The 27,566-nt window shown below is 40.3% G+C and overlaps 2 protein-coding genes across 4 annotated transcripts; both read right to left on the bottom strand.

Annotated features, from left to right (window-relative positions):
* Positions 1-1,160: 1,160 nt before the first annotated feature.
* On the bottom strand, positions 1,161-18,520 carry sdr16c5a (short chain dehydrogenase/reductase family 16C, member 5a). 3 transcript variants are annotated; one of them, XM_014190272.2, is made up of 7 exons: positions 18,386-18,520; positions 11,632-11,963; positions 9,276-9,407; positions 8,915-9,014; positions 8,134-8,278; positions 6,312-6,437; positions 1,161-2,400 (listed from the first exon to the last, which is right to left on the bottom strand). In XM_014190272.2, exons 2-7 carry the CDS (start codon positions 11,950-11,952, stop codon positions 2,304-2,306), a joined length of 921 nt encoding a protein of 306 aa, XP_014045747.1. In that variant the 5' UTR covers positions 11,953-11,963; positions 18,386-18,520; the 3' UTR covers positions 1,161-2,303. The 3 variants fall into 3 exon arrangements, with proteins under 3 accessions (XP_014045747.1, XP_045570541.1, XP_045570542.1); XM_045714585.1 differs by lacking the exon at positions 18,386-18,520 and adding an exon at positions 12,620-12,656; XM_045714586.1 differs by lacking the exons at positions 1,161-2,400; positions 18,386-18,520 and adding exons at positions 4,614-5,385; positions 12,620-12,656.
* A 3,405-nt stretch (positions 18,521-21,925) lies between these two features.
* Positions 21,926-27,006, bottom strand: LOC106599210 (proenkephalin-A). The gene is made up of 3 exons (XM_014190330.2): positions 26,706-27,006; positions 26,341-26,481; positions 21,926-23,332 (listed from the first exon to the last, which is right to left on the bottom strand). Exons 2-3 carry the CDS (start codon positions 26,476-26,478, stop codon positions 22,784-22,786), a joined length of 687 nt encoding a protein of 228 aa, XP_014045805.1. The 5' UTR covers positions 26,479-26,481; positions 26,706-27,006; the 3' UTR covers positions 21,926-22,783.
* Positions 27,007-27,566: the final 560 nt, after the last annotated feature.

Below are 27,566 nucleotides of genomic sequence, written 5' to 3' on the forward strand. Positions count from 1 at the left end.
TTCACACTTGTGTATAAGGTAGTTGTTGTGAAATTGTTAAGATTACTTGTTAGATATACTGCATGGTCAGAACTCGAAGCACAAGCATTTCGCTACACTCGCATTAACATCTGCTCACCATGTGTATGTGACAAATAAAAATTGATTTGATTTTGATTTGAGCTCATTTTGGCCTCGGCATCCCTCTGGAGGATCCGCAATTGCGTCACACCATCCTTACGGCGCCTCTGACCACATACGTAGATCAAGCATAAATTGGCTTTAAATGCTGCATGGCCAATGCAGACATTGGATTGACCATGCACTGCCTTTCAGCGTGCACTGTTTAGAGCATGTAACGTCATCAAGAGAGCCAAGGAAGGGATGTATGGGCATTGCGCACCTTAGAGAATAACCTTAATCACTTATGATTTGCATTGTGAAATGTCTGTTCTGGAATACAGTATTCCCACATAAATGAATACATTTAAACTATCAAAGTCTATGGAATACAATTCTGTGCAAGAGAACATTTTTTGGTACCAGACTAGAATTTGTTGCACTGTATTTCAGGCTGCTAGGCTTCTGAGGGTTCCAAGAACAGTCTATCCCCTCTGTATGACCAGTGACCTCTAGTGAACAAAATGTAGTATTGCAATGTCCCAAATAATCTCATTTACACTACATACAAGACTATGCAACTCTACACCAAGGTGAGCATCAGTTGAACATTATTTCACATCAGTTATGATAAAACAAGATCAGTATCAGTAAGTCAACTGTACTTAACAATATTGCAATTCTCTCCAGATGAGACAACAAACTGAAGGGTCAGGAGGTTAAATCGGATATTTTAAAAGATTATCTAATACATTATATGAATACATCAAATCTCCCCCAGAGTATCCATTGTATTTGGAGACATCTGGTTTGAATCCAACTGTTGTCATTCACTAGCCTGGCTGATGTGCTGACCGACATGGTACACAGCGAGGAGAGTGATGTGCAGCCCGAGTCTGTCCCTTTAATCAGGAAAGTCATTGACAGGACTAGAAAGGGTTAAGTTCTCCACAAGATGGGGCTATGATCACACAATCACCAAGTAAACACATTTAGTACCTTGTCGGGGACCATTCCAGAACCACCGGAGGAATTAAAAAAATAAATGCCTGACAGAAGACTTTGATTTCAAACTTTTTACTATTAATAAATGTCTCATGACATTTGTCTTTCAACACAAACACATCTAAAAATGGATAATGTTCAGATACCAACAGTTACACACATAACATAATGCTAAAAGAGCAATAATTAATATGTAACATGGTTAAAATAAAATGATTAGCTCATATTGTCAACTCTTCAGTGTCAAAGGAAAACATCTTCCTTTAACCAATAAACAGCTAATTTGTTCAAATATAAAGGGTAGGTTCAGAGGACAAATACTGTATATGCAAACTATTTGATAATTTTCCAACAAAACATTATCCTAACCTTCCGATCCTATGCCTAACACCTCTGTACAGAGCCATTGAATGCATGTGCATTATTACTTCATTGATTATCCTATTGGCAGTAGAGTAAACCTTCATCTGGCTACTGTAGACTTAGCAAACTTCACAAAACTAGTCCAGTACACACAGGTGTCATCCTTTACATGACAGTTTCCTGAGCTTCTCTACTAGACCTTTTCTAATGTATATTGTGCATGTGTGCGCATGAGGTAATCTAACCACTAATGACAACATGGCAGTATACTGTACCTCCATACTACTCTACCACTAATGACAACATGGCAGTATACTGTACCTCCATACTACTCTACTGTGAAGTTGGTTCTGGTTACCACTGTGGGTGAAACTGCTTTGACATCAAAACAATGGACCTCATGACACAAATTCATCAACAAAAAAAAACTAAAAACAAGTGCATCAATAATAAAAACCTTCCAATTTTCCTTTAGACCAAAAAGAGGACGTATTCCACTGAATGTTACAAGAGTGAAATAGCTACCAAGGTTAGCAATACTTACGTGTCAGTGTAGTGAGCTAACACCTTATGTTTATGCTACAAAAATACAATGTTACATAAACTTTTTTTTTAAGGCAATACATTAATTATTTGATTAACAATACAGCCTACACATATCATTTGTCTGCAGAGTTAAACTAGTATGTAGGCTTTTCTTCATACACTAAAATTAATTATAAACAAGAATAAAACATGGAAAAAGAGAAACAAATACAGAAACATGACAGGCACTATTAATCTCCTTTGAGGCACTAATATTACAGAGTATTTTGTCTCTTTTTTCCCTCTCTTCTCTACTCCACCTTCTTCACGCGTCCTTTGAAAGCATCCATAAAGTTGAACGCTCCCAGATACATCCCCAGCAGAATCCCAAGCTTGACGGGCATAATACTGTGGTGATAAAAACAGTCAATTAGGCTACATATTATCAATGATCACTGCAATGCGCAATTTATAGCTTATTAGGAGAACAAACATCGTCTAGAAGAGAAAGTGAGTCCAAATTACTTCATTGGAACTTCATTAGAACCAACTACATTAAGTTATCTATTCTGTTAGTTAGGCTAACTGGTAATCACAGTGAGACTAAATTAAACCCCTTAATTAAAGATGAAAACTGATGAAAATCCAATAAATTATTCAGGGTATAATCGACGCTGTTTGAATGTCTTCCGGTCCAGTAACAAAACTTATTTCAAAGGGCATAATAACCTCATAATTGCACTACTTAAGATGTTAATAAGAGAAGCCATTTCATGCTTTAAATCATTGTCTAATTGGTGGCGAGTGATTACGTCTACTGTATTCGTCATGGCTGTATTCGACATGAAGCCAACGACTCACTCTTTCATTCAGACTCATTCTCAAAGGCCTCAAGGAACTAAAGTAGCCATGGAAGTCATTCCAAATCAAGACTTCCCCACCAGACATACTCAGCCTGTTCAAATTTCTAAAAGCCCTCTTTATCAAGGACATTTCCATAACACAAAAAGCCTTGTGTAGATTTAAAATGTTGAGGTTGCAGATAATTTGTCAACTGCAGTCCTAATCAGGTGTAGGTCTGAATAAATCTGTGTTGTATCCAGCTAAATGTAGTCTTGTAGTCCACTCAACCAGGTGCTTCTATAACAGCAACTGCTCATTGGCATCTGTATTTTACATAAATGCATAAGAAAGTGCTTAGCAACAGCCCAAAGGCTGGCAGATGGCGATATCGAGTCATTTCCATCTTACCATCCAAACGCATTGTATGCAGCCGGTAATAGACTTGTATCCTCCTGGACCGGTTCGTAACTAAAACATTATCCATTCAGGCTGCAAAGGCATCGATTTCCTCCTTAACTAGATTTAATGGCAGGAAGGCCAGAATATATGCATACTTTCTTTATGAAAACACCCTTTTCCACCACCAAGCTAAAGTGGCTAATGCCTAGGAATGCTACTCTCAGGTGTTACGTATCACGTTTAGCCAATCAGGTTGCAGCAGTGTGGTTTACCCCTGACTGAACTCCGGGTGCAACAGTAAGTAGCATTAGCCACTATCTTGGTGGTGGAAAATGGTGTTTCAAAGAACGTACTCATATCTTCAGCTTTTTCCTCCTTCTCACCATTAAAATGTAGGAAATCGACACCTTTACAGCCGGAATAGAAAATGTTTTAGGTATGAACCGGTCCACGGGAATACGAGTGTATTGCCAGCTGCATACAATGCATTTGGACGGTAAGATGGAACCATCAATTCCAGATCAATAGCTCCATCTGTGGCCTTTGGGATAGCTCGGTAAGCGTTTACCGGTACCTGCCAGCCTTATGGAGATACAAAGGCAGCCTAATTCTGATCTTTTTTTCCCCACTAATTGGTTATTTGGCCAACACCTCAGAACTTTTCAGAGCTGATCGGATTGGGCAAAAGACCAATTAGTTTAAAAAAGATCAGAATTCAGCTTACTGGGCAAATACAGCCAAAGACGAGGTGTTGTGATGTCACGTTGGCAGAGGGGGGAGATTGATGACCTTTTGATAGCCTTCAAAATAAATTGAAAAAGTGATTTTTTTAATGATATGATCGATGCAATATGCCCTGGGGTGTACCCAAGCAGCTCTGCCATTACAACAGAAACTGTTTCCTCATTTCTAGGGGCATGTTCAGGAGGGTACAACATTATAAAAAGTTCTGATAGAACTGTATGGGGTAGATAAGAAAATATATGGTTGTCGTACAATTAGAGTCATGTGTCAGGTTGTTTCCCCTCAAACGCACCCCTGTAACGACTGTATTAGCGCTGACTAGGTTTACACTGGGTATGAGTGAGGGTTTGCTGAATGATTGTAGAGTCTAGACTAACAGATGACTTCATCCCATCTGACTAGGTTTGCACTGGGTATGAGTGAGGGTTTGCTGAATGATTGTAGAGTCTAGACTAACAGATGACTTCATCCCATCTGACTAGGTTTGCACTGGGTATGAGTGAGGGTTTGCTGAATGATTGTAGAGTCTAGACTAACAGATGACTTCATCCCATCTGACTAGGTTTGCACTGGGTATGAGTGAGGGTTTGCTGAATGATTGTAGAGTCTAGACTAACAGATGACTTCATCCCATCTTACAAAAACAAATTTTTTATTATAATTCTTGTAGTAGTCACATATCCCGATGGGATTTACAATTATCGCCATATAAAAAGTTGAAGATACACCCAACCACAAAAGTGCATTTCTACATACTGTAACAGGTATTTAATTGATGCACAATGCCTCTTTAACAATGGCATTAGGCCCAAGTGAAACATTCAAACAGCTTTGACAGATTTTTGTAATGCAGTAGTCAAACACAAACTCCCTCACTAGTTCCCTAAAATATGTATCTGTTTGCAAATTCATCAATGCACATGTACAACCCTTCTACAGGGCTTTGGGTGAGGTCTTTGTTTCACAAATAAAGTGACAGAATGTACCTTCAGTACTAGTGATAATGCAGTAACACTATGCAGATTGAATTCCCTGATACCTCTGGTGAAAATTGAATGCTAACAATTTACCTCAAGCTGTTGGATAATGTAAATGCTATGCTAACAGAAATCACCTCGGAGCCCTCTCTTAACAGTGTGAAATGTAGACATAACCGTTAAATCTACATTTTGCTATCGGCAGCCAATGACGCTGATGCACGAATGGCTTCGTATGTTACAGAAAACAATTCACACCCTGAGGGTGTGTGAGTTTGTTGACCATAGGTATGGTTTAAATGATGGTCAGAGTGCAAGGGGCTCAAGTGAAGATCAGTGCAGCTTAAGGCTTGTTGTCTCACAGTGCTCTGGGTTCTCGAAGGCACCCAGGTACTTCCCCAGGAGAGCTGCCTGCTTCCACCTCAAGGAGCTATAAGGACACGGTGAAGGGAGGTCAGCAACTTTATAAACACTCATGTGTGTTTGTGCATTAACCATCTAAGATTAATAACCATCCATAGTGGGTCTGAAGTGACATTTTCAACCAGAACCTGTGATCATTAATATGTGCCCCCAAATAACCACATTGTGTCACAATTTCTTAAGACACCACATGTACGTTAGTGAAAAAATAACATGTAACAAGTTTCTTTGAACTATATCAGAAATGACAGCCTGCCTGATGTAGTGAAGAAACAAGCTTCATAAGTGCTCACAGTTTAGCCTAGCAATGCATTCGTCCATAGACAAAATACTAAAGCTGTTGCTTGGCAACCCAGCTCAACTGCTTGGGTCCACATACACCAACAGTATAAAAATGCTTTGACTTAAAGCTTGGGGTGGTCTGGTTTCTCTACAACTGCTAGTCACTAACCAGATGTTTAAATGTTTGTCTGTCCATCCTCCCTCGTCAATTACTACACTATTTACTACACTAAATAATTCACCATCCTGTCTGAGACTTGAAGACTCACCAACAGGCTAGTTTGGGTCAGGAACAGTAAAAACAAGCCGTAAAAAAAAAAAAAAAGTGACACCTAGGGAAGATATGGACTATGCTAATTAAAAGACTTGAAAGTAAACTACTTCTGTCAGGGAGGGAGGCAAGAAAACTAGACCGAGGGCACACTAACCTGGGCATATAATAGTGAAGGAAACAGTTTGTGACCAGGGGTATGACAATACTGTGCATTTTGAGCATGTAACCATTTCTGAGTATTGGAATGGAGTGACTGACAGTGTCATTGTGCATGTTTGTGCAGCAGATCTCTGTGATTGAGGCAGTGCGACAAATAGCTAAACCCAGCATGCTATCCCATCATGAAGTGTAGAGTGGAAGAACATGAAGGGACTCACTTCTTTAGGCCCATGATAAGATACATGGTCTTTGGGAGCAGAAGGTAGACCTGGTCAGTTAAAATGGCTTCAATGATCTTGTTCGCTACGTAGTCTGGATCCAGGATGGGCAACAAGAGAGGCCACCTGTGGGGGGGGAAACAATTTATTTTACCTAATAGCACAACTGTAGCCAGTCCATAGTATGTAATGCTTCTTCTTGTGTACAGTACACACTTCTATGTTTGTTGTTGATAGTGATAAATTATACAATGTGTGGGTATAATACTGGATGCTGATTGGTTAAAATCGCATTCCAGTCAATATCTATTCCACAAGTTACCACTGGTTAAATCTATGACGTTCAAATGCCCATTTACTCTGTTCCATCTCACTTCGCAATCCACTGTTTTATCAGCCCAGCCAGGCTATTTATAAACTTGATCTCCATTATAAAAAGCATCTATACATGATCTCCCACTTATTTTATACTAGCATTGATTTTTCAACAACGGAGATTTGTATAAACCTTGCTGTCGGTCTCTCCAACATTGTTTCAATATTGAAATTCGATCTTCAGCTGTCCCATAATAATGAACATGTCGGGAGGAGACAGACATGCATCGTTTCTCAGCCAGTGTAAATCATGAATCAGCTGGCATCATTTTTAGGGATATATACAAAGAAATGTCAATAGAAACAGCTAAAACAAAATGCGGCGAGTTTGCCGTCTTTCCAGCTTCAATTTAAAGTGATAGTGTTAGCTGTGTTGTTGCCTAGCTCCTCTGAACAAGTGTCCTGACGAGAGAGCAGATTTCCTATGCCAGGTGAAATTGCGCATCATTAGCTGATTGGTATGGATGTATCCAAATAAAATGTCACTAGAAAACAGATTAAACAAACGCAAATGCAGCTAGTTTGCTGTTATTCTGGCTGCACTGTTTGACGTTACTGTAAGGTAGCCGTAATTGGCTAGCTAGCAAGAGATAAAAACGTTGCCAGACCGTTCTAAATGTTCCATTGCCATACTAACGACTGGGTCGCGTCCTTAGATACAGAACAAAAAGACTGAACGACTGGGCCGCGTCTCTGGCATCTGAACCGATAGAACGAACGACCAGCCGGCTTGGGTAGCAACCCTAGATTTGTGTCAGGACTATATCTTGTGGAAGGATGAAATAGTATGAATAAATTAATCAAAATTACATTAATGAAAATTTGTCAATCATTATTTGAATATATTGGTAACTCGTAGTATAAAAGTGATAATGCCTTTGAAGCCAGTGTTTGGAGGATATATTGGAACGATTTGCCCAACATCCCTGCCAATACATCCTCCAAACGCCAGCTTCTCTGGCATTATCACTTAATTGTACCATAGGGCTAGCAATTTTGACTAGCAACGTTGAGCATCAGTCCACATACTTGACCAATATGCGTGACCTTTTACACATAGTGTTGTGACAATAGGCATTAGTAACTCACAAGCACACAGCTCAGAGAGAAAGTCTCCCAGAACTTTTGTAAGTCCTGCACAACACAATCTATTTTGCCCTGTCAATGCTGAGACGAGGTCATTCAAAAGAACCAAACACAATTTCAAAGGTCTCTCGTGGAGAGTTTCAAAGAAACAGAACTGGCCCTGGCATTTAAAGGGATTGCATATTAAAAGTAGTTTTCTACATGGATGCATACCCTTTTAGCAGGATTCAATCTCAAACTTCTAATGAGAAACTTTATAAAAATATATGCAAGGAGGATAACCCTTTATAAAAGCATTAAAAATATGACAACTTTAAAGTCAAATTAAGTCCCGTATAACACCTTATGGCAGATAACTTACTTAGTATTGCAGCCATCGAACATGCCAGTATTGATGAAGTATGGACACACTATGGTAGTCTTGACTCCATCCTTCCCAGTAGCCAGTAGCTCCAGAGCCACAGACTCAGCAAAGCCAATAGCAGCAAACTTACTGGCACAGTAATCTATCAGGAGAGAGAAACATGTTTTTGCAAACAGTTTTAGAGCAGGTTAAACAAAAGGTCTCTACAGCAAGATAATGTTTGTCTATACTAAATTGTGAAATTGGCAATGTCAACATCAATTGAATGTTGAAATAGTCTGTCCTTGAACCATTTTTCAGTCCATCTACCTCAGTCTGTCTTTGGAACCGTCAACTACAGTACAGTAGTACAATAAGTTACACATTAAACCTCTACCCCATTCGAGGTCGACTGATAACATTGTATCGATCAGCTCCATGATAGGAATCTGATTGCACAATGTACTGGCCAGAGTTTACAGCATTGACAAAGGCAATGTTCTGCACAATGGCTACAGGGTGCGTAGCACTTTTGGGAAAAGGACCTGTAAGTAAGCATTTCACTGTTAGTCTACACCCATTCTTTATGAAGCATGTGGCAAATAAATGTCCTTAGATTTTCTGTGCAGGCTTTTGTTCTTGCATTGCACCAACACCTGATTAAGCCAGTCATCAAACATTGATTAGCCATCAGGTGGTGTCTTGGTGCTGGACCGGAACAAAAGCCTGCACATCCTGTCACTCTCCAGGTCCAGTATTGAGGAACATTGGAGTAAGTCATGCATAGTGGGTGATTTACCTGCTAGCCCATTGACACCAATCAGACCAGCTGAACTGGCAATGCTGACCAGATGACCGTGGTTGTTGGCAGCCATCGCTGGGAGAAAGGCTTTATATGTCTAGAGAGAAATTAGCGGGAGAACTTTTACAATGAAATATGAATCAGTACACAGATCTGTGTTCATTTGATGGGTGTGGGTGGAATTGACAGGGACATAGGCCTACAATGAAGTTAGAGCCATCACATTTTTATAAACATATTGGTGGATTTAGGATAATGCTTTCACATTTAAAATGCATGCACTGACTGACAAAGACAGCAAGTGAGAGAAACCAGACAAGACAGTAGCAGATGTGCACTAGTCATCTCATTTGCTCACCCAGAAGTGTGCCATGGTGTTAACTTCAAAGGTTTTCTCAATGAGGGAGTCTGGTGCATCCATGAACTTCCTGCCCGTGACGATGCCTGCGTTGTTTATGAGAATGCTTACGTCCCCCACCTCTCTCTTGACCTAAACATAGATATGTGTTAACTTTTACCACACTACTTCAAAAACACACGTTGACTCAACACACACGACATCTTTTTGTTTCCTACATCCTGGCAACCCACTTATGGTAAGGATTATATAACATTGTTGCTGTGTAATTATGGACATGGGTAACAGATTGAACCTGGGGGGGGGGTATTTTAAGAGGGAGTGAACTGGTTGATTTCCCAAGTGTTTTTCTGTTGCTCAGATTTCAGTCTTGGGGGTGTGGTTCGATGTGGGTGTGTTATCGTACCCTGGCAGTTAGTGTTGTTTGTCGCTCTAGAGACACCGTAGCAACTAGAGACACCGTAGCAACGTACGGGGGAAAAAAATGTATGAAATGAAATGTAAGGTCGCTCTGGATAAGAGCGTCTGCTAAATGACTAAAATGTAAATGTAAACATAGCCAATAGCATACCAGTTCCTCAAAATAGTCAGAATGAATCAACAAATCTATCATTCATTGACATTTTTGCCAAGGACATTTTAGTCACAATTGGGGTTTGGTGCAGTATTTCGCAAGTTCAAAAATGTGCATGAAAGCTAGTAGTGCACTGTAGACTATCAAGTCTGCTGCTGCACAGGACAGCAAGCTATCGCAAATAAAGCACAAGTTACTGTTTATCAGTGCCAAAAAACACTAGCTAGCAAAGTTCCATCTTTGTTTGTCAATGAAGCTAGCTAGTAGTAGCTTGCAGGCACATTGAGCAGGGAAGCCACGTTAACTATAATCAGCTTATCAAGTCACTGGTGAGCGCGCTAAGGTACTGTTATGTTTTTACAACTTTCTCACTATTATTATAGAGTGCGTCTGTCTGTGGCAGACTCAGTGCTCGACTTGGGAAGGAGGGCATAGAACTGTGTACCGGCACCTCACATTTTCTACCGATTGAGTTCCTGCACCTCTTATAGAATATTAGCTAAAAAGTATAGTGGAGTCCCTGCGCCTTAATACAAAATGGCATCGTCACCCATAATGAGTAGCCAGCTGGCTCCTATTTCCATCCAAGTCAAGCACTGGGCAGACTCAAGTGAACACTAGCAAACACATCAACAAGTGGCCACTCCACAAAGGGCTTAGGGGCCAAGTGTTCTTTCAACATAACATTGGCAACATGTTAACTTATGTAAACAAGTCCGAGGCGCTGCGTAATGTGTCGCACCATCTGTGTTCTGCCGTACGATTGGATGGTGCACAATCAGCACATACATGACAATTCTCCCTACGCGTTACCATCCGGTGTTAGTGGGCATGATTGAACTCAAAACCCAACCTCATGTCAGTCCTGATGAACTCTATTACACAAGTCTCAGTTTTGTAATATACTGACTTTATAACCAAAATGACCAAACTTCCTTCCTACTTGACAAAGAGACAAAAATGGTATCCATGAGTTCATCTGCCTATGGGGAAGGAGATAAATGGCCTCAAATCCCAACGTATCCATTTAAAAAGGTTGTCAGTGTTTCTGATAAGGTTGACAATTACCTGCTAAATGTATTAGTGTGGCTACAATATCTTTAGCTCACAACATTTTCTGGTTTGCAGAGAAATGCATTGAAAGAGAGAAATGACACTTCTGAGGTCTAATAGATCTAACTTCTGATGCATGGATTTGATTGATGTATTCGATGTACTCTCACTGTTCTTTAAATAACTAAATGGCAAGCAAACTCAAAATCAAACTTTATTTGACACATGCGCGGAATACAACAAGTGTAGACTTTACCGTGAAATGCTTACTATACAAGCCCTTAACCAACAGTGCAGTTCAAGAAGAGTTAAGAAAATATTTACCAAGTAGACTAAAACAAAATGTAATGATAAAAAGTAACTCAATGTACAATTGTTCTGTGGTTACTTTTAATTTTTCAGCGGCCGTGTTCACTACACGACAGGATCAATTACATTGATCTCTTGCACTAAATGATGGCAGGTTAAACTGTAAGGATTCTGTGACGTATTCCACTGGGAGAGGACTGTAGATAGTTTATTATGCATGTATGAGCTATACATTGACACGAGTCCAAAATTGAAGGTTTTTTAAAAAATGAGGCAGTTTTCAACCCTCCGGAATCTCTATTTAATATCCCTGCCATCAAATCACAGGACACCATAAGACTTGCTGAGAATTACCCAACAAAGCAGCAACACAAATATACTCTTGATGGAAGACTAGTTGATAAGGATCAGGTGGCTTACCTGGTCAGCCACTCTGTAGACTTCGGCCTTGTCACTGCAGTCACATAAGTAGTAGTGGACCTTAGTCACCCCTTTCTCCTTCACTAGCCTTGAAGTCTCCTTCACGCCCTCCTGGTTGATGTCCCACAAGACCAGAGAAACGCCCAGGGGAGCAAACTTCTCAGCCATGAGCCGGCCAATGCCACTGCCCGCCCCAGTGATGAGGACGATTTCACCGGTGACATTTTTGTTCTTGGGTGGGATGAACAGTCGGACAAACGCCTCCATGTTGTAATAGATCGACATTACGATCACTTGAAGGGTTTCCAGGAGGAAATTCATTTTGCTGATCCCTGGAAAGACAGTTGTGACAATTAAAAGTGAATTTGTTTGTTTGCCAACTTCCGTTTGATTTGATTGTTTTATGCAGGCTTATTTGTTTGTCTATTGAATAGATTGCAGATGAGTGTTATAGCCTAAACTTTGCAGTTTAGTGTTCTGCTTTTGTAGTTGCCAAATATATTTCTGTAGCCTATAGAATCAGCATTCTTTGATATGAAAAGGATAACTTTCAACTGATAATATAATGCATGAAATGCAACTAGGCTATTCATAAAAATCACAATTTTGATTGTGATGTAAACAAAATGCATGTGCACTGAATTAGGGCTGGGCGATATGGACAAAATATCATATCACTGTATTGAAGAAAAAAATTGGATGGTATACTTAATGTTTTTGAATAATAAAAAGTTTGACATTTGGTTAATGAGAGGCGCGCAACCCTAGGGTGGTAACATACCGTAATTTCTGGACTATTAAGCGCACCTGAATATAAGCCGCACCCACTGAATTTTTTTTTAAGTATTATTTTGAACATAAATAAGCCGCACATGTCTATAAGCCGCAGGTGCCTACCGGTACATTGAAACAAATGAACTTTACACAGGCTTTAACGAAACACGGCTTGTAACAAAAAATTTAAAATTTGCAGTAAACAGTAGCCTACCAAGAAAGTCATTGGTCACCATCTTCCTCCTCCTGTGCACTGAAACCACTGAAGTCCTCTCCTTCGGTGTCGGAGTTGAATAGCCTCAGAATTGCTTCATCCGATATTGGATCGTTTTCATTGTCGCTCTCGTCACTTTCATCCGGAGGCAAATCCCCCGTTGAGCCCTCTTCAACACGCAGCAGTCCAGCCTTTCGAAACCCGTTGATGATAGCAGATTTTTTGACAATGCTCCACGCTGTCAGGACCCACTGGCAGACTTGACCATAAATTGCTCTTCGCATGCGGCCCGTTTTAGTGAAGGATTTCTCCCCACTTGTCATCCAAGCCTCCCGCTGAACACGGAGCGCCACCTTAAATGCACGATTTACACTGATGTCGAGTGGCTGCAAATACTTTGTTGTACCCCCAGGAATCAGGGTGAAAAAATGACTCCCGTAATCAGAATGATGGGAAGTTTGAGCGCGCTCGATTTAATCTAAACAGTAAACAAAAAAGATGTTTGACCGTAACCCGTTCGGCAATTTCATTGGTCTAATGAAAGCTTCATGCCGCCAAAAAACTGAGCACGTCACAGAATGTGTTTTTTTGGAGAAAAAATGTTGAAAGTGGGAAAAATCCATATATTAGCCGCTTCATTATTTAAGCCGCTACGTTCAAAGCCTGGGAAAAAAGTTGCGGCTTATAGTCCGGAATTTACGGTACATGCTAAGTGATTTCAAAATCAGTCTTCTCTATCCTGATTGTTTTATACTGTTCTATACTGTTCAATTCAACTTCAACCCAAAATAATTTATACATTTCCTGCACTCATTTGAGATCATTTCCACACTGCCATGTAGGGCTGAACCATCTCGGCCTTATTTTGAACCAAATGTTGCAATTGCAAATTGACTTGCGATTTAGAGCAAAACACTTGGGATAGAATGACTTTTCAAATTCTATAGTTGGAATATAATAGTGGACACTTTGAATATAGTGTTTCACATGACAACGAATGAAAATGCCACGGGGAGGAGTTATTGTGACAGAGTAGGAACCAAATTGTTGACAAGTGTTTCCTAGGGAACCCTATAATCTTCGGCTACATTGAATGTTCTCCCTTAGCTACTTCATGTAGCTAACATTCTTACATCGCGTATTTCTCTGATTTAGAAGACAGTTGCACAAACATGCTGATCTAGGTCTACACCAACACTGGTATTGTCAGGCTGTATAGCTAATTATGTTTGCTCTGATTCAGTACATTTATTAGCTAGCTAGCGATTAGCATTAGCGGCTTTAAAAGATTTAGGCAAAACTTGCTAAGAAAAGACAAACTAGCTGTTGCCAGATGTAAGAATGTATATTAAGAAGCAAAGTGAAAACAGCATTGTTGTAAACATTGTTGCATGCGCTGCATTGACCATGCTGACTGAACGCAAGAGTCTCGTGGTCGAGGAACAACAACTGTGCTCCTTGAGTGACAGTGGGTGGGGCTAGGTCTGTGTGGAAAGCGGCATGGAGAGAGCTGACTGAAGTAGCGAAGTAAACTATAAAAATTGACATTAAACATGCAGTAACACATTTAACACCAAACATTCAAATACCGTTATAGAAGGTAAAGTAAAAACCCAAACCGGTCCGTGCATCAATACCGGTATATTATAAAATACGGTATACCGCCCAGCCCTACACTAAATGACAGGCAAGAGCGAATACAAAGTAGCAAAAATATAAAACGTCAGCGTTTCAAAATGTATCCACATTTTACCGACGCAAAAGTTAGGCCTAAGGTTTCCATCAAATTGGCGAATATTCTAAAATCCTCATAAAACAAAAAACAATATGCCAGAGGGGTGTCTGCATTAAACTGTGCGTGATGACGTAGTGCACATAAATTACGTTTGCGGTTAAAATTACCATGTACCGAAAAAGTCACATTTTCAACTCTGATGGTTTTGTTTGTAAGAATGTTGTGTTATATAGTGAATGTGCCGACTGGTCTTGGCACGTGCGCTCTAGCCAATAGTTCACACATACAATGCGGGTATAGCCTAAATCAGGGATGGGCAACTCCCTTTTTTAGGCATGCGGATCAAAACAAATATTACAAAGAAAATAAGGAAATCAGTCGAGTCTCAACCAGGGCTGTGGCGGTCACGAAATTTCGTCAGCTGGTGATTGTCAAGCAAATAACTGTCGATCTCACAGCAATTGGCATTAACACATTCAGCATCTCCTGGCTTCCTACAAGCCACTGATGCAGACCTTTAGAACATCTACATTTTAAAAAGTCTAATAAATCCATGTAATATAGCCTACGCCTTCAAAATAAATCCCTTATTTATTCTAGACAGGTCTAAAGAAGCATGATATGAAGAAAATGTAGTCTATTTCAGAAGAACAGAATAGCATACTCTTGAGTTGTCCTTATGTTAGGTCGTGATGTGGCTATGCCAAATGGCTGTGGGCTACACTAGTTAATTTAGCTGACAAGATTTGCTTAAAATTCTGTGGCATTATTTTATATTATGAAGAATACAATTGAACAAAGCTGAATAAAACAAAGGATATTTTCTCCAAATGATTTGAGGGAGTGCGCACATGCGGCTATTCTGTGTTGAGTGATTAAGAAATAGGTATTCCTACACACTTCCTAAATATTTAATTCACAATTTGATAATGCCTCGAATTTCATGGCAGCATTCTCTTTGTGTGGCCATAATGACCCTAAAAAAAAAAGAATAATCCTTTTGTGGCCAGAGGCTGTTGTTCCCTTGGCCCAGTATGCTGCGCGCTCCGAAGCACCTCTCACTAGCATGGCTCTCCATCAAGTGATCGGGTCTTTCTCACAGGCTACAAGTGAAGACCGACATCGGAGAAGCAACTGCGCACATCCTTATCCAATTGTATTTATTTGACCTTTATTTAACCAGGTAGGCTAGATGAGAACAAGTTCTCATTTACAACTGCAACCTGGCCAAGATAAAGCAAAGCAGTGCGACAAACACAGAGTTACACATGGAATAAACAAACAGTCAATAATACAGTAGGAAAAAAAATTATATATACAGTGTGTGCAAATGAGGTAAGGCAATAAAATAGGCCATAGTGGCGAGGCAATTACGATATAGCAATTAAACACTGGAGTGATAGCTGTGCAGAAGATTAATGTGCTAGTAGAGATACTGGGGTGCAAAGGAGCAAAATAAATAAATACAGTATGGGGATGAGGTAGTTGGATGGGCTATTTACAGATGGGCTGTGTACAGGTGCAATGATCTGTGAGCTGCTCTGACAGCTGGTGCTTGAAGTTAGTGAGGGAGATATGAGTCCAGCTTCAGCGATTTTTGCAGTTCGTTCCAGTCATTGGCAGCAGGGAACTGGAAGGAAAGGCAGCCAAAGCAGGAATTGGCTTTGGGGGTGACCAGTGAAATATACCTGCTGGAGCATGTGCTGCGGGTGGGTGCTCTTATAGTGACCAGTGAACTGAGATAAGGCGGAGCTTTACCTAGCAAAGACTTATAGATGACCTGGAGCCAGTGGGTTTGGCGACGAGTATGAAGCGAGGGCCAGCCAACGAGAGTGTACAGGTCGCAGTGGTGGGTAGTATATGGGGCTTTGGTGACAAAACAGATGGCGCTGTGATAGAGTGCATCCATTTTGTTGAGTAGAGTGTTGGAGGCTGTTTTGTAAATGACATTGAAGTCGAGGATCTGTAGGATAGTCAGTTTCACGAGGGTATGTTTGGCAGCATGAGTGAAGGATGCTTTGAGGTGCATATTGAAGATATTGGAAGAACTGTCCACATTTACTTTGTCAGCCAACAAGATAAGTAGGCCTAATGAACAGCAAAAGCACTAGCCTGTCAATCTACTATCCCCCATAGTACAAAAGTCAACCTCTTCTATTCTGTGCGAGAAAAAAATATTCCAAACAAAGTCTGGGACAGTTGTGGGATGCAGTAGATCCCAAATTAATACAACCACTAGCATCAACAAAAAAACATTTATTTATAAAAGTTTGTAGTCTTAATATCTGGCACAATTGCCAGAAAATAGCCTAACATCGTTTTTGAAGTTCTTCCAAGTGTTTCTTGCACAGAGATTGAGATCCTCTTTTCAACTTTCAACACTCAAACTCTATTGTCGTATGTGTCTATAGTTAAATCGACATCCATTGATGGAAAATGGTCTGGAGAGTTTAATAAGGGCGATTTATATTTTAACTTGCGACATTCTTCACCTCACAATTATTATTTTTTGGAAAAACGAATTGGCAGGTTTTTAGGGGTCTTCACTCTTGACATTTTAGCTAGACCTGGCAACCCTAACCATTGAACAGTTGGAAAAATGCTAGAGAAAGGCAAGGGACAAGTCCTGTATGGCGAAACTTTGAGAGGTTAAATGAGAAGGAAATACAAACTTTGCGAGGTGGAATTGAAATACAGTAATGTTAATACAGGTGCAATGCATCTGAACTTGAGCACCGTGAGACCCAAACTGTTGCAGCAGCATTGTGAACTCACGTGGAATGATGTTTTTTTTTTACAAAATTTGATTTTACCGCATTTATTTTGTTAGTCACCCTAACTCAGATATCGCATTCAAAACTGCTAAATGTTTCTCCACCCGAAGGCAAAATTGGTAGAGTAGCAGGAAATGTGTTATGAAATTACTAAATCTTTTAACAAGCCCCATGGCAAAATGTGTTGCAAATTGCAATGGCTAGGGCTGGCACTGACTTCATAATTTGTATTTGTCAAAACAGCAGCCAAGACTCGATCATCATGTTACCAGGATAAGACCCTCGATATTTATTGGAAAGGAGCATCAAGATAATTACCGTGCACTTTCACCAACCTGTTCATATCTTAGTTCATCTGTTCATATCTTATTTCATCTGTAGCCTAATAAACTGCAGGCTTTCCAGAGTCGTAGTGGAAGGACCACACAACTGTATCGTGTGACTCCCAAATTCACTTCGATATGATGGTTTAATATATCAAAGATGGTCTATTATATTGATAAGATAGTCAAGTGACCGCTCTAACAATGGAAATACATGTCCTCAAAGATGGAAATCAGGCGAGAACAGGTGGGACCATTCTAGACAATGAGGACAGATACGCGTGTGAACAGGCCATATCGATAAATGACTCATCTTTGTAGCCCTCAATGGCAATGTCCATACTAACGAGTCCATCGCTCTATAAACAGGCACAACTGGTTAAAAGTTGTATTTCCACAGTTGCCGAAATGCCACGTGCGTCCACCTTATAGCAGGGAATATCAACCTAACCATTGCGAAACTTCTATTTGATTAAATAAGCCTCACGTAGCAAATGATCAATTACATTTTTTTAACCAAATGCAACACTGATCTCCATACAAACATTCCTCACTTCGTGGACATGTTTGAGTAAAACCTCTCGCTTCGCCACTTCCCCTCTGAACATCAACATCTGTGCATAAAGGCGTTTCTGCCGTAATTTCTCGCATAATACATTTAACGTATTTTGTCGACATTTGTCAAGTTTACCGACAAATTCAATGTTTCTATCAGGCCCGTCGTGACACTAACAGAGACGTCCTTGACTCGCATTAAAAAAATGCTGGATGTAAACCTGGTTTCTTAGATATTTTGTAACAACGTTCGCTTCATTTCAACACTGTAAATTCGGGTCTGTTAACGACTTGTGCACTCGCGAATGAAAGCAAATAAGACATTAACTGAAACAGGATTTCGTCTCCTTATGTTGAGATATGTCTTCGGTGACGTTACCTGCACCTTCAGCGTGGTTTATCCGTTGCTTTTCCCGTCGTCAAGTGCCTGAACAGCGCAGCCTACTTTCCTTGAATTGAGCTGGAGCCTGGTTATGTAATGTCACATGACACCCAATCAAAGCCACTGATCAAATCCAGAAAGGAAGATAGGCCCAACGCGGGAAAATCTGTCTCCCTCCAGCAGGTGGCGTTTTTTCGTTGTTTTGCTCACCTAGCAAGGAGTATGGAGGTCAATGAAAGTGTTGAATATTATTTATTTATTTATTTTTTACCTTTATTTAACTAGGCAAGTCAGTTAAGAACAAATGATTATTTACAATGACGGCCTACCAACAGGCAAAAGGCCTCCTGCGGGGACAGGGGCTGGGATTAAAAATAAAATAAAGATATAGGACAAAACACCGATCACGACAAGAGAGACACCACAACACTACATAAAGTGATACCTAAGACAAGAACATAGCATCGTAGCAACACAACATGGTTGCAGCACAAACATTATGGGCACAGACAACATGCACAAAGGGCAAGAAGGTAGAGACAACAATACATCATGTGAAGCAGCCACAACTGTCAGTAAGAGTGTCCATGATTGAGTCTTTGAATGAAGAGATAAAACTTCTAGTTTGAGTGTTTTTTGCAGCTCATTCCAGTCGCTAGCTGCAGCGAACTGAAAAGAGGAGCGACCCAGGGACTTGGTCAACGAACAAATAATGGCTTATTTGCTACGTGAGGTTTATTTGATTGAATAGAAGTTTCGTAATGCTTAAGTTGTTACAAGTGCGCTGATATAAGTAGGGTATGTGACATCACGGCAACTTTGAGAAAAAAAAAACACTTTATATCGGATGAGGCTAGTAGCATCGTATCTCTCCATTGAATACAGGCGGCTGACGTCAACAACCCTCATCGAATATTCAAACATGATTGGGAGCTAGACAGCTCGCCCATGTTGCTTTGTGGACAACGACTCCCATTGTTAGGGCACAGAGACTTGTATCTTGTCAGTATATCCATGTTCTTTGTCAAAACTCGAGCTCTGGAACTACACAAGGAATTATGGGATTTATTGATGTTTGTCATTCACAAGTGCCTGCAGACTATATTTTAGAACATTATTTAGATAGTTTCTCTTGTAGAATGTCAAAACAAAAATTTCCACACATAAAAAAAGTTCAAGTTTTTAGTATATGTTTTTTCAAGATGAGTGATATATTTTGACAAAACATTATGACAAAACATTAAGACCCAGGTGCCGACTGTGTCGAAGTAACAGTGTTTATTACAGCAACAGGGGCAAAGGTACAGGACGGCATGCAGGCTCAAGGTCAGGTCAGGCAGAGGTCGGTAATCCAGAGTAGTGGGGCAAAGGTACAGAATGGCAGGCAGGCTCAGGGGCAGGCAGAGTGGTCAGGGGGCGGGTACAGGGTCAGGACAGGCAAGGATCAAAAACCAGGAGGATGAGAAAAGAGAGACTGGGGAAAAGCAGGAGCTGAATACAAAAACGCTGGTTGACTTCACAAACAAGACAAACTGGCAACAGACAAACAGAGAACACGGGTATAAATACACAGGGGATAATGGGGAAGATGGGCGACACATGGAGGTGGGTGGAGACAATCACAAAGACAGGGGAAGCAGATCAGGGTGTGACAGAACTAATCAAACGAACGACTGGGTCGTGTCTCTAGCAACCAAAAGATGAGAAAGTATGAAGTTGCTTATATAAATTAAAATATCAAAGACAACATTTTATTTATATTGCTTATATAAATTAAAATATCAACGACAACATTTTATTTATATTCGGTAAATGTGTGTGTTAGTAATGTTTTCTTTGGCAACTGTGGTATAAACGGGATAAACAGTTTTAACAAACGCAACAGAATAAACTTTGCAGTTATTCTGGCTGCAGAGGTAGTGACTGTGCAGCCATGGCTAGTTGGCTAGCTAGCAGCAAGCAAGAGATTAGAACGTTGCCAATGAACATGGCAACGGAACATAAAGAACGAATGACTGAGTCACGTCCGTAAATGTCGAACTAATCAAAAGAACAACTGGGTCGCATCTCTAGCAACCAAAAGATGAGAAAGTATGAATTTGCGTGTGCTTTCATATTGTTTTCTTTGGCAACTGTTATAAGCGGGATAAACGCCAATGTTCTGTACATAGAACCCCACAGTGGAGGTGTCATAAGACCCATAAAACCTAGCGGTCAAACAGGGAAATGGTTCCTATCGTTTTTAAACCATTAATTTTTCCTATAGGGAATTTTAGAAACACTTAAAATAAGGGCTGTGTTTCGTGTAGGCTTATCCTGGCGTGATGTTTTGATAACATGTAAATCTCTCTCGGACAAGGTGACTTATCAATATATTCAGCTCTATTTACTCTCAGATTCTAAAATGCTAATTAGCATCAAAGTAGGCCTCATGCAAAACTACAAATCCCTGCAAGCTCCTGCACGTCATCTCTAGCTGACACCTTTGCTAACAGGTATTGTGTCAATTTAAAACTTGCATGAGACAGTTCACAGAATTATCAATTCAAAGAAATGTAGCCAAATTTTGAATTACTACATTTAGCTAACATCAGAGATTCTTACCTTTGCCTCGATTCGGCAGTCTCATCCAGATCATCATGGCATTTGTAATTCTTTATGATAGCCAAATTAGTAGCTAATTAGCATTTCATTTTTGGGGGTAAATACAGGCGAATATACTGATAAAAGTCACCTTGTCTTAGTGAGATTTTCAAAACGTCATGCCTGGGTAAACAAACACAAAACACTGCCTTTATTTTAAGTTTTTCTAAAATCCCCTTTGGGAAAAATGAATGGTGGAAAAACGATTGGAATCATTTCCCTGTTTGACTGCTAGGTTTTATGGGTGCTTATGGGTATTACTGTGGTACTCTATGACCTTTGAAAAATGAACTACACAAAGGAACTCGGCTCCGCCTCATCCCGCAGCGTCGTCCATTATTTCCCGAGGTAATGTAAAAAACATACGCGTTTATTCCTTACATTATGTATGTATCTGCCAACATTTTGGAAGTTAATGGCTGTGGATATAGATAGGGTGGTGCCTTTGGAAACAACTACCATTGAGAAGTGAAGTTAGAGAAATTAAAAATATAAATTAATGTGTCTGACAGGAGAGGGGGCTATCTATCCTGTTTTGTATATCTAACTTGTGAGTCATTTAAAATACTGCCTTATTGTGAGGAAGAGCATTCTTCATATAAACCTCTGGGGGGAGATTAAGTTAAGCAAAATATCAATCAGTGAAGTTTTGGTAGTCTGAGACGTTAGGGAGCTAAGAAACTAAAAACGGTTAATATTTTGCGCTCACTTGAGCAATCTGTACAAAAAAAGATAGACATAGGGCTAAGTGAAGCTGAGTGAATGCATCAAATAAATACAATCTTCACCATGAACACCAGAGTTATTATCTCAGGTGGGCTTGGCAGAGTGAGGCAGGAACATTGGCTCCACTTCCCAAGCAGAAAAACACATCAAACAGCCAGTGGAGTCCACTTATTTTTGCAGGATACATGGGTTTATTATGTTTTGTACAACTAATTGGTCTGAAATGCTGCTCTGTTCTCAATGGAAAGAAGAAAAAATGAGGGCATTTATCGACTGAAAGCAACATGTTTCAACATCAGCATACTGGGATAAGTGTGAGCACGGTGGAAAGAGCAACATGGTTATTATAATAACAATGAAAAGCGACCGACACACTGCCATTAGATGGATAACTACAACACACTGGTATAGCAGTACTTAGAGTAGGGTACCTCCATGTTCCAACAACAAAGCAGATAACATTGATGGGCCCTTCAGTTCCAAAGACCAAACCACCAATGGAAAGGCCACAATAGCCTACTCCCCCATAGTTACAGCCTTTTGTGAGACTTTGTGGTGGAAATGGAAGCTTCAGAAAATGTTCTATGGCCACTTAAAGCGATAATTAACTTTTTTGAAGCTGTAGCTTATTTTAATTTTACCTCGCCAGGAGATTCTGGCCATTACTAAATAACCAACTAACAAACTTAAAAATAGTTTGGATGACAGTTTTTAAGTGGAAACTCGACTAACATTTAAAAAAAGTGAACTATCCCTTTAAAAACCAGTGGCAAGACAAAGGGAAAGAAAACAAACAGGTCATGCCACGATTGGTTTTCCACACATGCCCCAGCCTCGTACACCACAATGAACACAGGTTATTTTATAAATAACCAAAACCATAAAACATACAGTACTCTTTTTTTGTCACATTAAACCCAATCAAACAAAAAGCATGACAGTGAAGCTTTACAACGGAACAAGAATGGATAATCTAATCAACATTGAGAGTCCAGACTCAGGAGAGGTTGGAGGAGGGGCCGACCCCTAGTCCATGAATCCTCCATATCTCTTCTGTATTTCAGCCAGGGGGGAGTCACCCCGCCCCCCCTCCCAGGAGCGTTTCAGGAGACCCCCCTGGTTCTTCTGATCCTCCAGCCACTCAGGCCTTCCCACCCTCCTCATGAAGCCCCCGTAGCGCTTCTTCAATGGCCTGCCCACCCCCTCCAGGCCCCCCAAGTCCCCCCCTCTTCTCATGAACCCCCCATAGCGCTTGGCCACTTCTCCATCCCTCTGGTCCTCAGCCTCTGCATTCAGAATCTTCAGGATCTCCAGACGGATGTCCTCTTCCTCAGCCACAGGGCTGTTCTCTCCTCCCTGCACTCGCCCCTCCTCTACGGGTGAGCGCCTCCTGATCATGAACCCCCCGTAGCGCTTCATGAAGCCGCCATACTTCTTGGCCAGTTGGTGCTGCTGGCCCTGCACCTCTTCCTGTTTGACGTCATCTACTACAACGCGCTCCTCCTCTAATAGGACGTCTCGGCAGAGGCGGAGCTTCGTGGTGTCCAGGCTGCCCTCACATTCTATTGAGCATGTCTGTAAAGACAGGAAGGGAAGAGGAACCTCAAAACACAGAGGTGGATCAGCGCTCACAAACCCATACCTTACTGGAAATCTAGTTTCATTGGAGACTTGTCTCTATCAAGGGGCTCATGGTACACAGCCGTGAAGCAGCAATGGCAAGAAAAAGTATGTGAACCCTTAGGAATGACCTAGATTTCTGCATAAATTGGTCATAAAATTTTAAGTCACAACAATAGACAAACACTTTGTGCTTAAACTAATAACACAAATTATTGTATTTTTCTTGTCTATATTGAATACATAATTTAAACATTCACAGTGTAGGTTGAAAAAAGTATGTGAACCCCTAGGCTAATGAATTAGACAAAAGCTAATTGGAGTCAGGAGTCAGCTAACTTGGAGTCCAATCAATCAGACGAGATTGGAGATGTTGGTTAGACCTGCACTGCCCTATAAAAAAAACACTCACTAAATTTGATTTGCTATTCACAAGAAGCATTGCCTGATGTGAACCATGCCTCAAACAAAAGAGATCTCAGAAGACCTAAGATGAAGAATTGTTGACTTGCATAAAGCTGGAAAGGGTTACAAAAGTATCTCTAAAAGTATCTCTTAAAGCCTTGATGTTCATCAGTCCATGGTAAATTGTCTATAAATGGAGAAAGTTCCTCACTGTTGCTACTCTCCCTAGAAGTGGCCGTCCTGCAAAGATGACTGCAAGAGCACAGAGAATGCTCAATGAGGTTAAGAAGAACTCTAGAGTGTCAGCTAAAGACTTACAGAAATCTCTGGAACATGCTAACATCACTTTTGACAAGTTTATGATACGTAAAACACTAAACAAGAATGGTGTTAATGGGAGGACACCATGGAAGAAGCCACTGCAGTCCAAAAAAAACATTGCTGCATGTCTGAAGTTCGCAAAAGAGCACCTGGATGTTCCACAGCGCTACTGGCAAAATATTCTGTGGACAGATTAAACTAAAGTTGAGTTGTTTGGAAGGAACACACAACACTATGTGTGGAGAAAAAAAGGCACACCACACCAACATCAAAACCTCATCCTCAACTGTAAAGTATGGTGCAGGGAGCATCATGGTTTGGGGCTGCTTTGCTGCCTCAGGGCCTGGACAGCTTGCTATCATTAACGGAAAAATGAATTCCCAAGTTTATCAAGACATTTTGCAGGAGAATACCAATTGAAGCTCAACAGAAGTTGGGTGATGCAACAGGACAACGACCCAAAACACAGAAGTAAATCAAGAACAGAATGGCTTCAACAGAAGAAAATACGCCTTCTGGAGTGGCCCAGTCAGAGTCCTGACCTCAACCCGATTGAAATGCTGTGGCATGACCTCAAGAGAATGGTTCATACCAGACATCCCAAGAATATTGCTGAACTGAAACAGTTTTGTATAGAGGAATGGTCCAAAATTCCTCCTGACCGTTGTGCAGGTCTGATCCGCAACTACAGGAAACGTTTGGTTGAGGTTATTGCTGCCAAAGGAGGGTCAACCAGTTATTAAATCCAAGGGTTCACATACTTTTTCCACCCTGCACTGTGAATGTTTACACGGTGTGTTCAATAAAGACATGAAAACGTATAATTGTTTGTGTGTTATTAGTTTAAGCAAACTGTGCTTGTCTATTGTTGACTTAGATGAAGATCAGATCAAATTGTAAGACCAATTTATGCTTAAATCCAGGTAATTCCAAAGGGTTCACATATTTTTTCTTGCAACTGTATTGACTGGAGTGACAGAGTGATGTATTTGTTTTCAATAAAAAAAAGCATATTTTACATATAAAGTAGTGTTTAATTAAACAATATTTAACACGGGATAAAACAAGTCAAATTCTGGTGCATGGAATACTCTGGGTGTGGCTGCTACTCTCGCCATTGTCGGAGAAACACGGTTGGATGTATGAACAAATTCATTCTATTTGCCTATTCCAATGTGATGTTCATGCTCTACTCGTTTTAAGAGTCATTATATTGAAACAGATGGAAAGACACTTATCTGGTGCATTTGACCACTTTTTAGAATAACAGTTAATGAGACATGATGTTCCTCAAAGCCTGATGTTCCTCAAAGCCTACATCTTTAATGCCTCATAAACATGTATTTTTATGTCTGAGCTGTCAAAGCAGAAGGAGAAGAGTGCTTTTGTATAGCCTACATATAATTCTAAATACATTATCTGATAGAAAATAACTTCTCAAATGAATGTTTATTTTACTGGGGGTATTTGAATGATATGAAAATATGCTATCTACCAACATTTTTATTGAGGCTGTATTGGACCACCAACATGCTGCCCCCTGATGGAGCTAAAACATGCTAAGGGCCACAAATAAAGACAGGTTTGATGGAGATACTGAATTTATGCCATTGTGGTAAGATTTTATACTTTTTGTTCGATGTTGAGAATTTGGGATAGGCCAGTACTATTGAATGGCTAATCAGACACTGATTCAGTCACTCCTCAATTGCCTTTAATAGCCAACATTTCAAGAATCGAAGTGACAAGGCTCCCGTGAAATTGATGATGCGCAACAGTCTTGGTTTTACTACAGGCTATATGTAATAAATGAAACCAAATCCTCATCTAATTTCAAAACTTCATGAAGCATGGCAAAAAGAAATGCCTCGTGGTCTCATGTTGTCGCCAGTTAGACCAACAACACAAGTTGTAGCCTAGATTAAAATCCAACCGACATGAATCATTAATGTCAAATTGATGCAATTGACATTATCGGTTGCCTAATTTAATTGGTATTACATTGTCTACGTGCATCAAAATAAATGAAAAAGAGTTTAATAAAGTCGTGTTCCAAGGATACACGCACCTCATGGAACATTGCCTATCCATTGCGTCTTTTGGTGACCAAAAAACACAGGTGCGTAGCCTACTGCGTAATCTTTCCTTACGAACAAGTTAGACGCGGGAAAAAGTATCACCCCGTTACTTTACTTTAAATATATGCTTTAAAACATGTCCAAATGTACTTGACCTACCAGAGTGGTAATCGCCGTCTGATGCCCCCGTAGACGGCTGAGGCAGAGCGCACAGTCCTTCTCGCAGTCCGCTCCGACCGTCAGCGCAAAATACGCACCGAGAAGCAGTATCCGTAGTGAGTTCCCCGGCACAGCCATAGACTAGAGAAAATATTTTGGGCAGAGAAGCAAACAAATACTGGATTAGAAAACGTTTGTGATGAAGAGTTTTACTTACTGTTAATTTCTCACGAAGTGATAAAACATGGACAATACGAAAAAAGCCATGTATGTGCCCAAGTGGACACTAAATTAAACTCAGTGATCTTCTTTCCAAAGTAACAAAGTTGCCAAGAAGAAACAAACCAAGAAAAGCCAATACTTGCCTCTGTTTTTCTGTTTAGTCCAAGTCCTGATGTGTTGCTGTAGGAACTGTTGATTGTGAGGCTCTGTAACAAATATATTACCCTCTTGCAGTTAGAAAAAAACCACTTGCGATTGAGCCAATCAGCTTTCTTTGAAATCGCACGGCTGGACAAGCTTGTGTGTCACGAAGCCAAATACTCAGGAGGATGCTCAAAATGTATGTTGTATGAGTTAAGTTCATAACGCAATTTTAGTGTCTTGATAGGTATAAGTACTTCTCCAAAAACGTCATCATAATGTATCCAGTCATCAGAAGAGAATTTCACGCATAAACGGACGCAATTCCTTAGATTTATTTTACCTTAGATAATAGGATATTTGTGAAATTGTACTTTGACATGTATTATAATACGCTTTGTGTTTGCCTTTAATAATGGAGTAAATATGTAAATTTACATAATGAAAATGTTCACTAGATAACAGAGATCAATAAAATGACTTCTCAGTCATAAAACATGAGATGATCCCGATGCTATCACATTAGTTCTGTCATAAAGTAGGGTGCTAGACATTACAGCTGAGATATTCACAGACATACTCATCTTGCTCTGAGAGATTATATCACATAGAGCCAAGAGTTAGCACCTGTATAATGAAACCAAATCCTCATCTCATTTCAAAACTTCATGAAGCATGGCAAAAATAAATGCCTCGTGGTCTCATGTTGTCGCCAGTTAGACCAACAACACAAGTTGTAGCCTAGATTAAAATCCAACCGACATGAATCATTAATGTCAAATTGATGCAATTGACATTATCGGTTGCCTAATTTGAATGCTACCTGTACCAGACCTGCTGTTTTCAACTCTCTAGAGACAGCA

This window comes from Salmo salar, chromosome ssa03 (genome assembly GCF_905237065.1).
Source record: "Salmo salar chromosome ssa03, Ssal_v3.1, whole genome shotgun sequence".
NCBI classification, from domain to species: domain Eukaryota; kingdom Metazoa; phylum Chordata; class Actinopteri; order Salmoniformes; family Salmonidae; genus Salmo; species Salmo salar.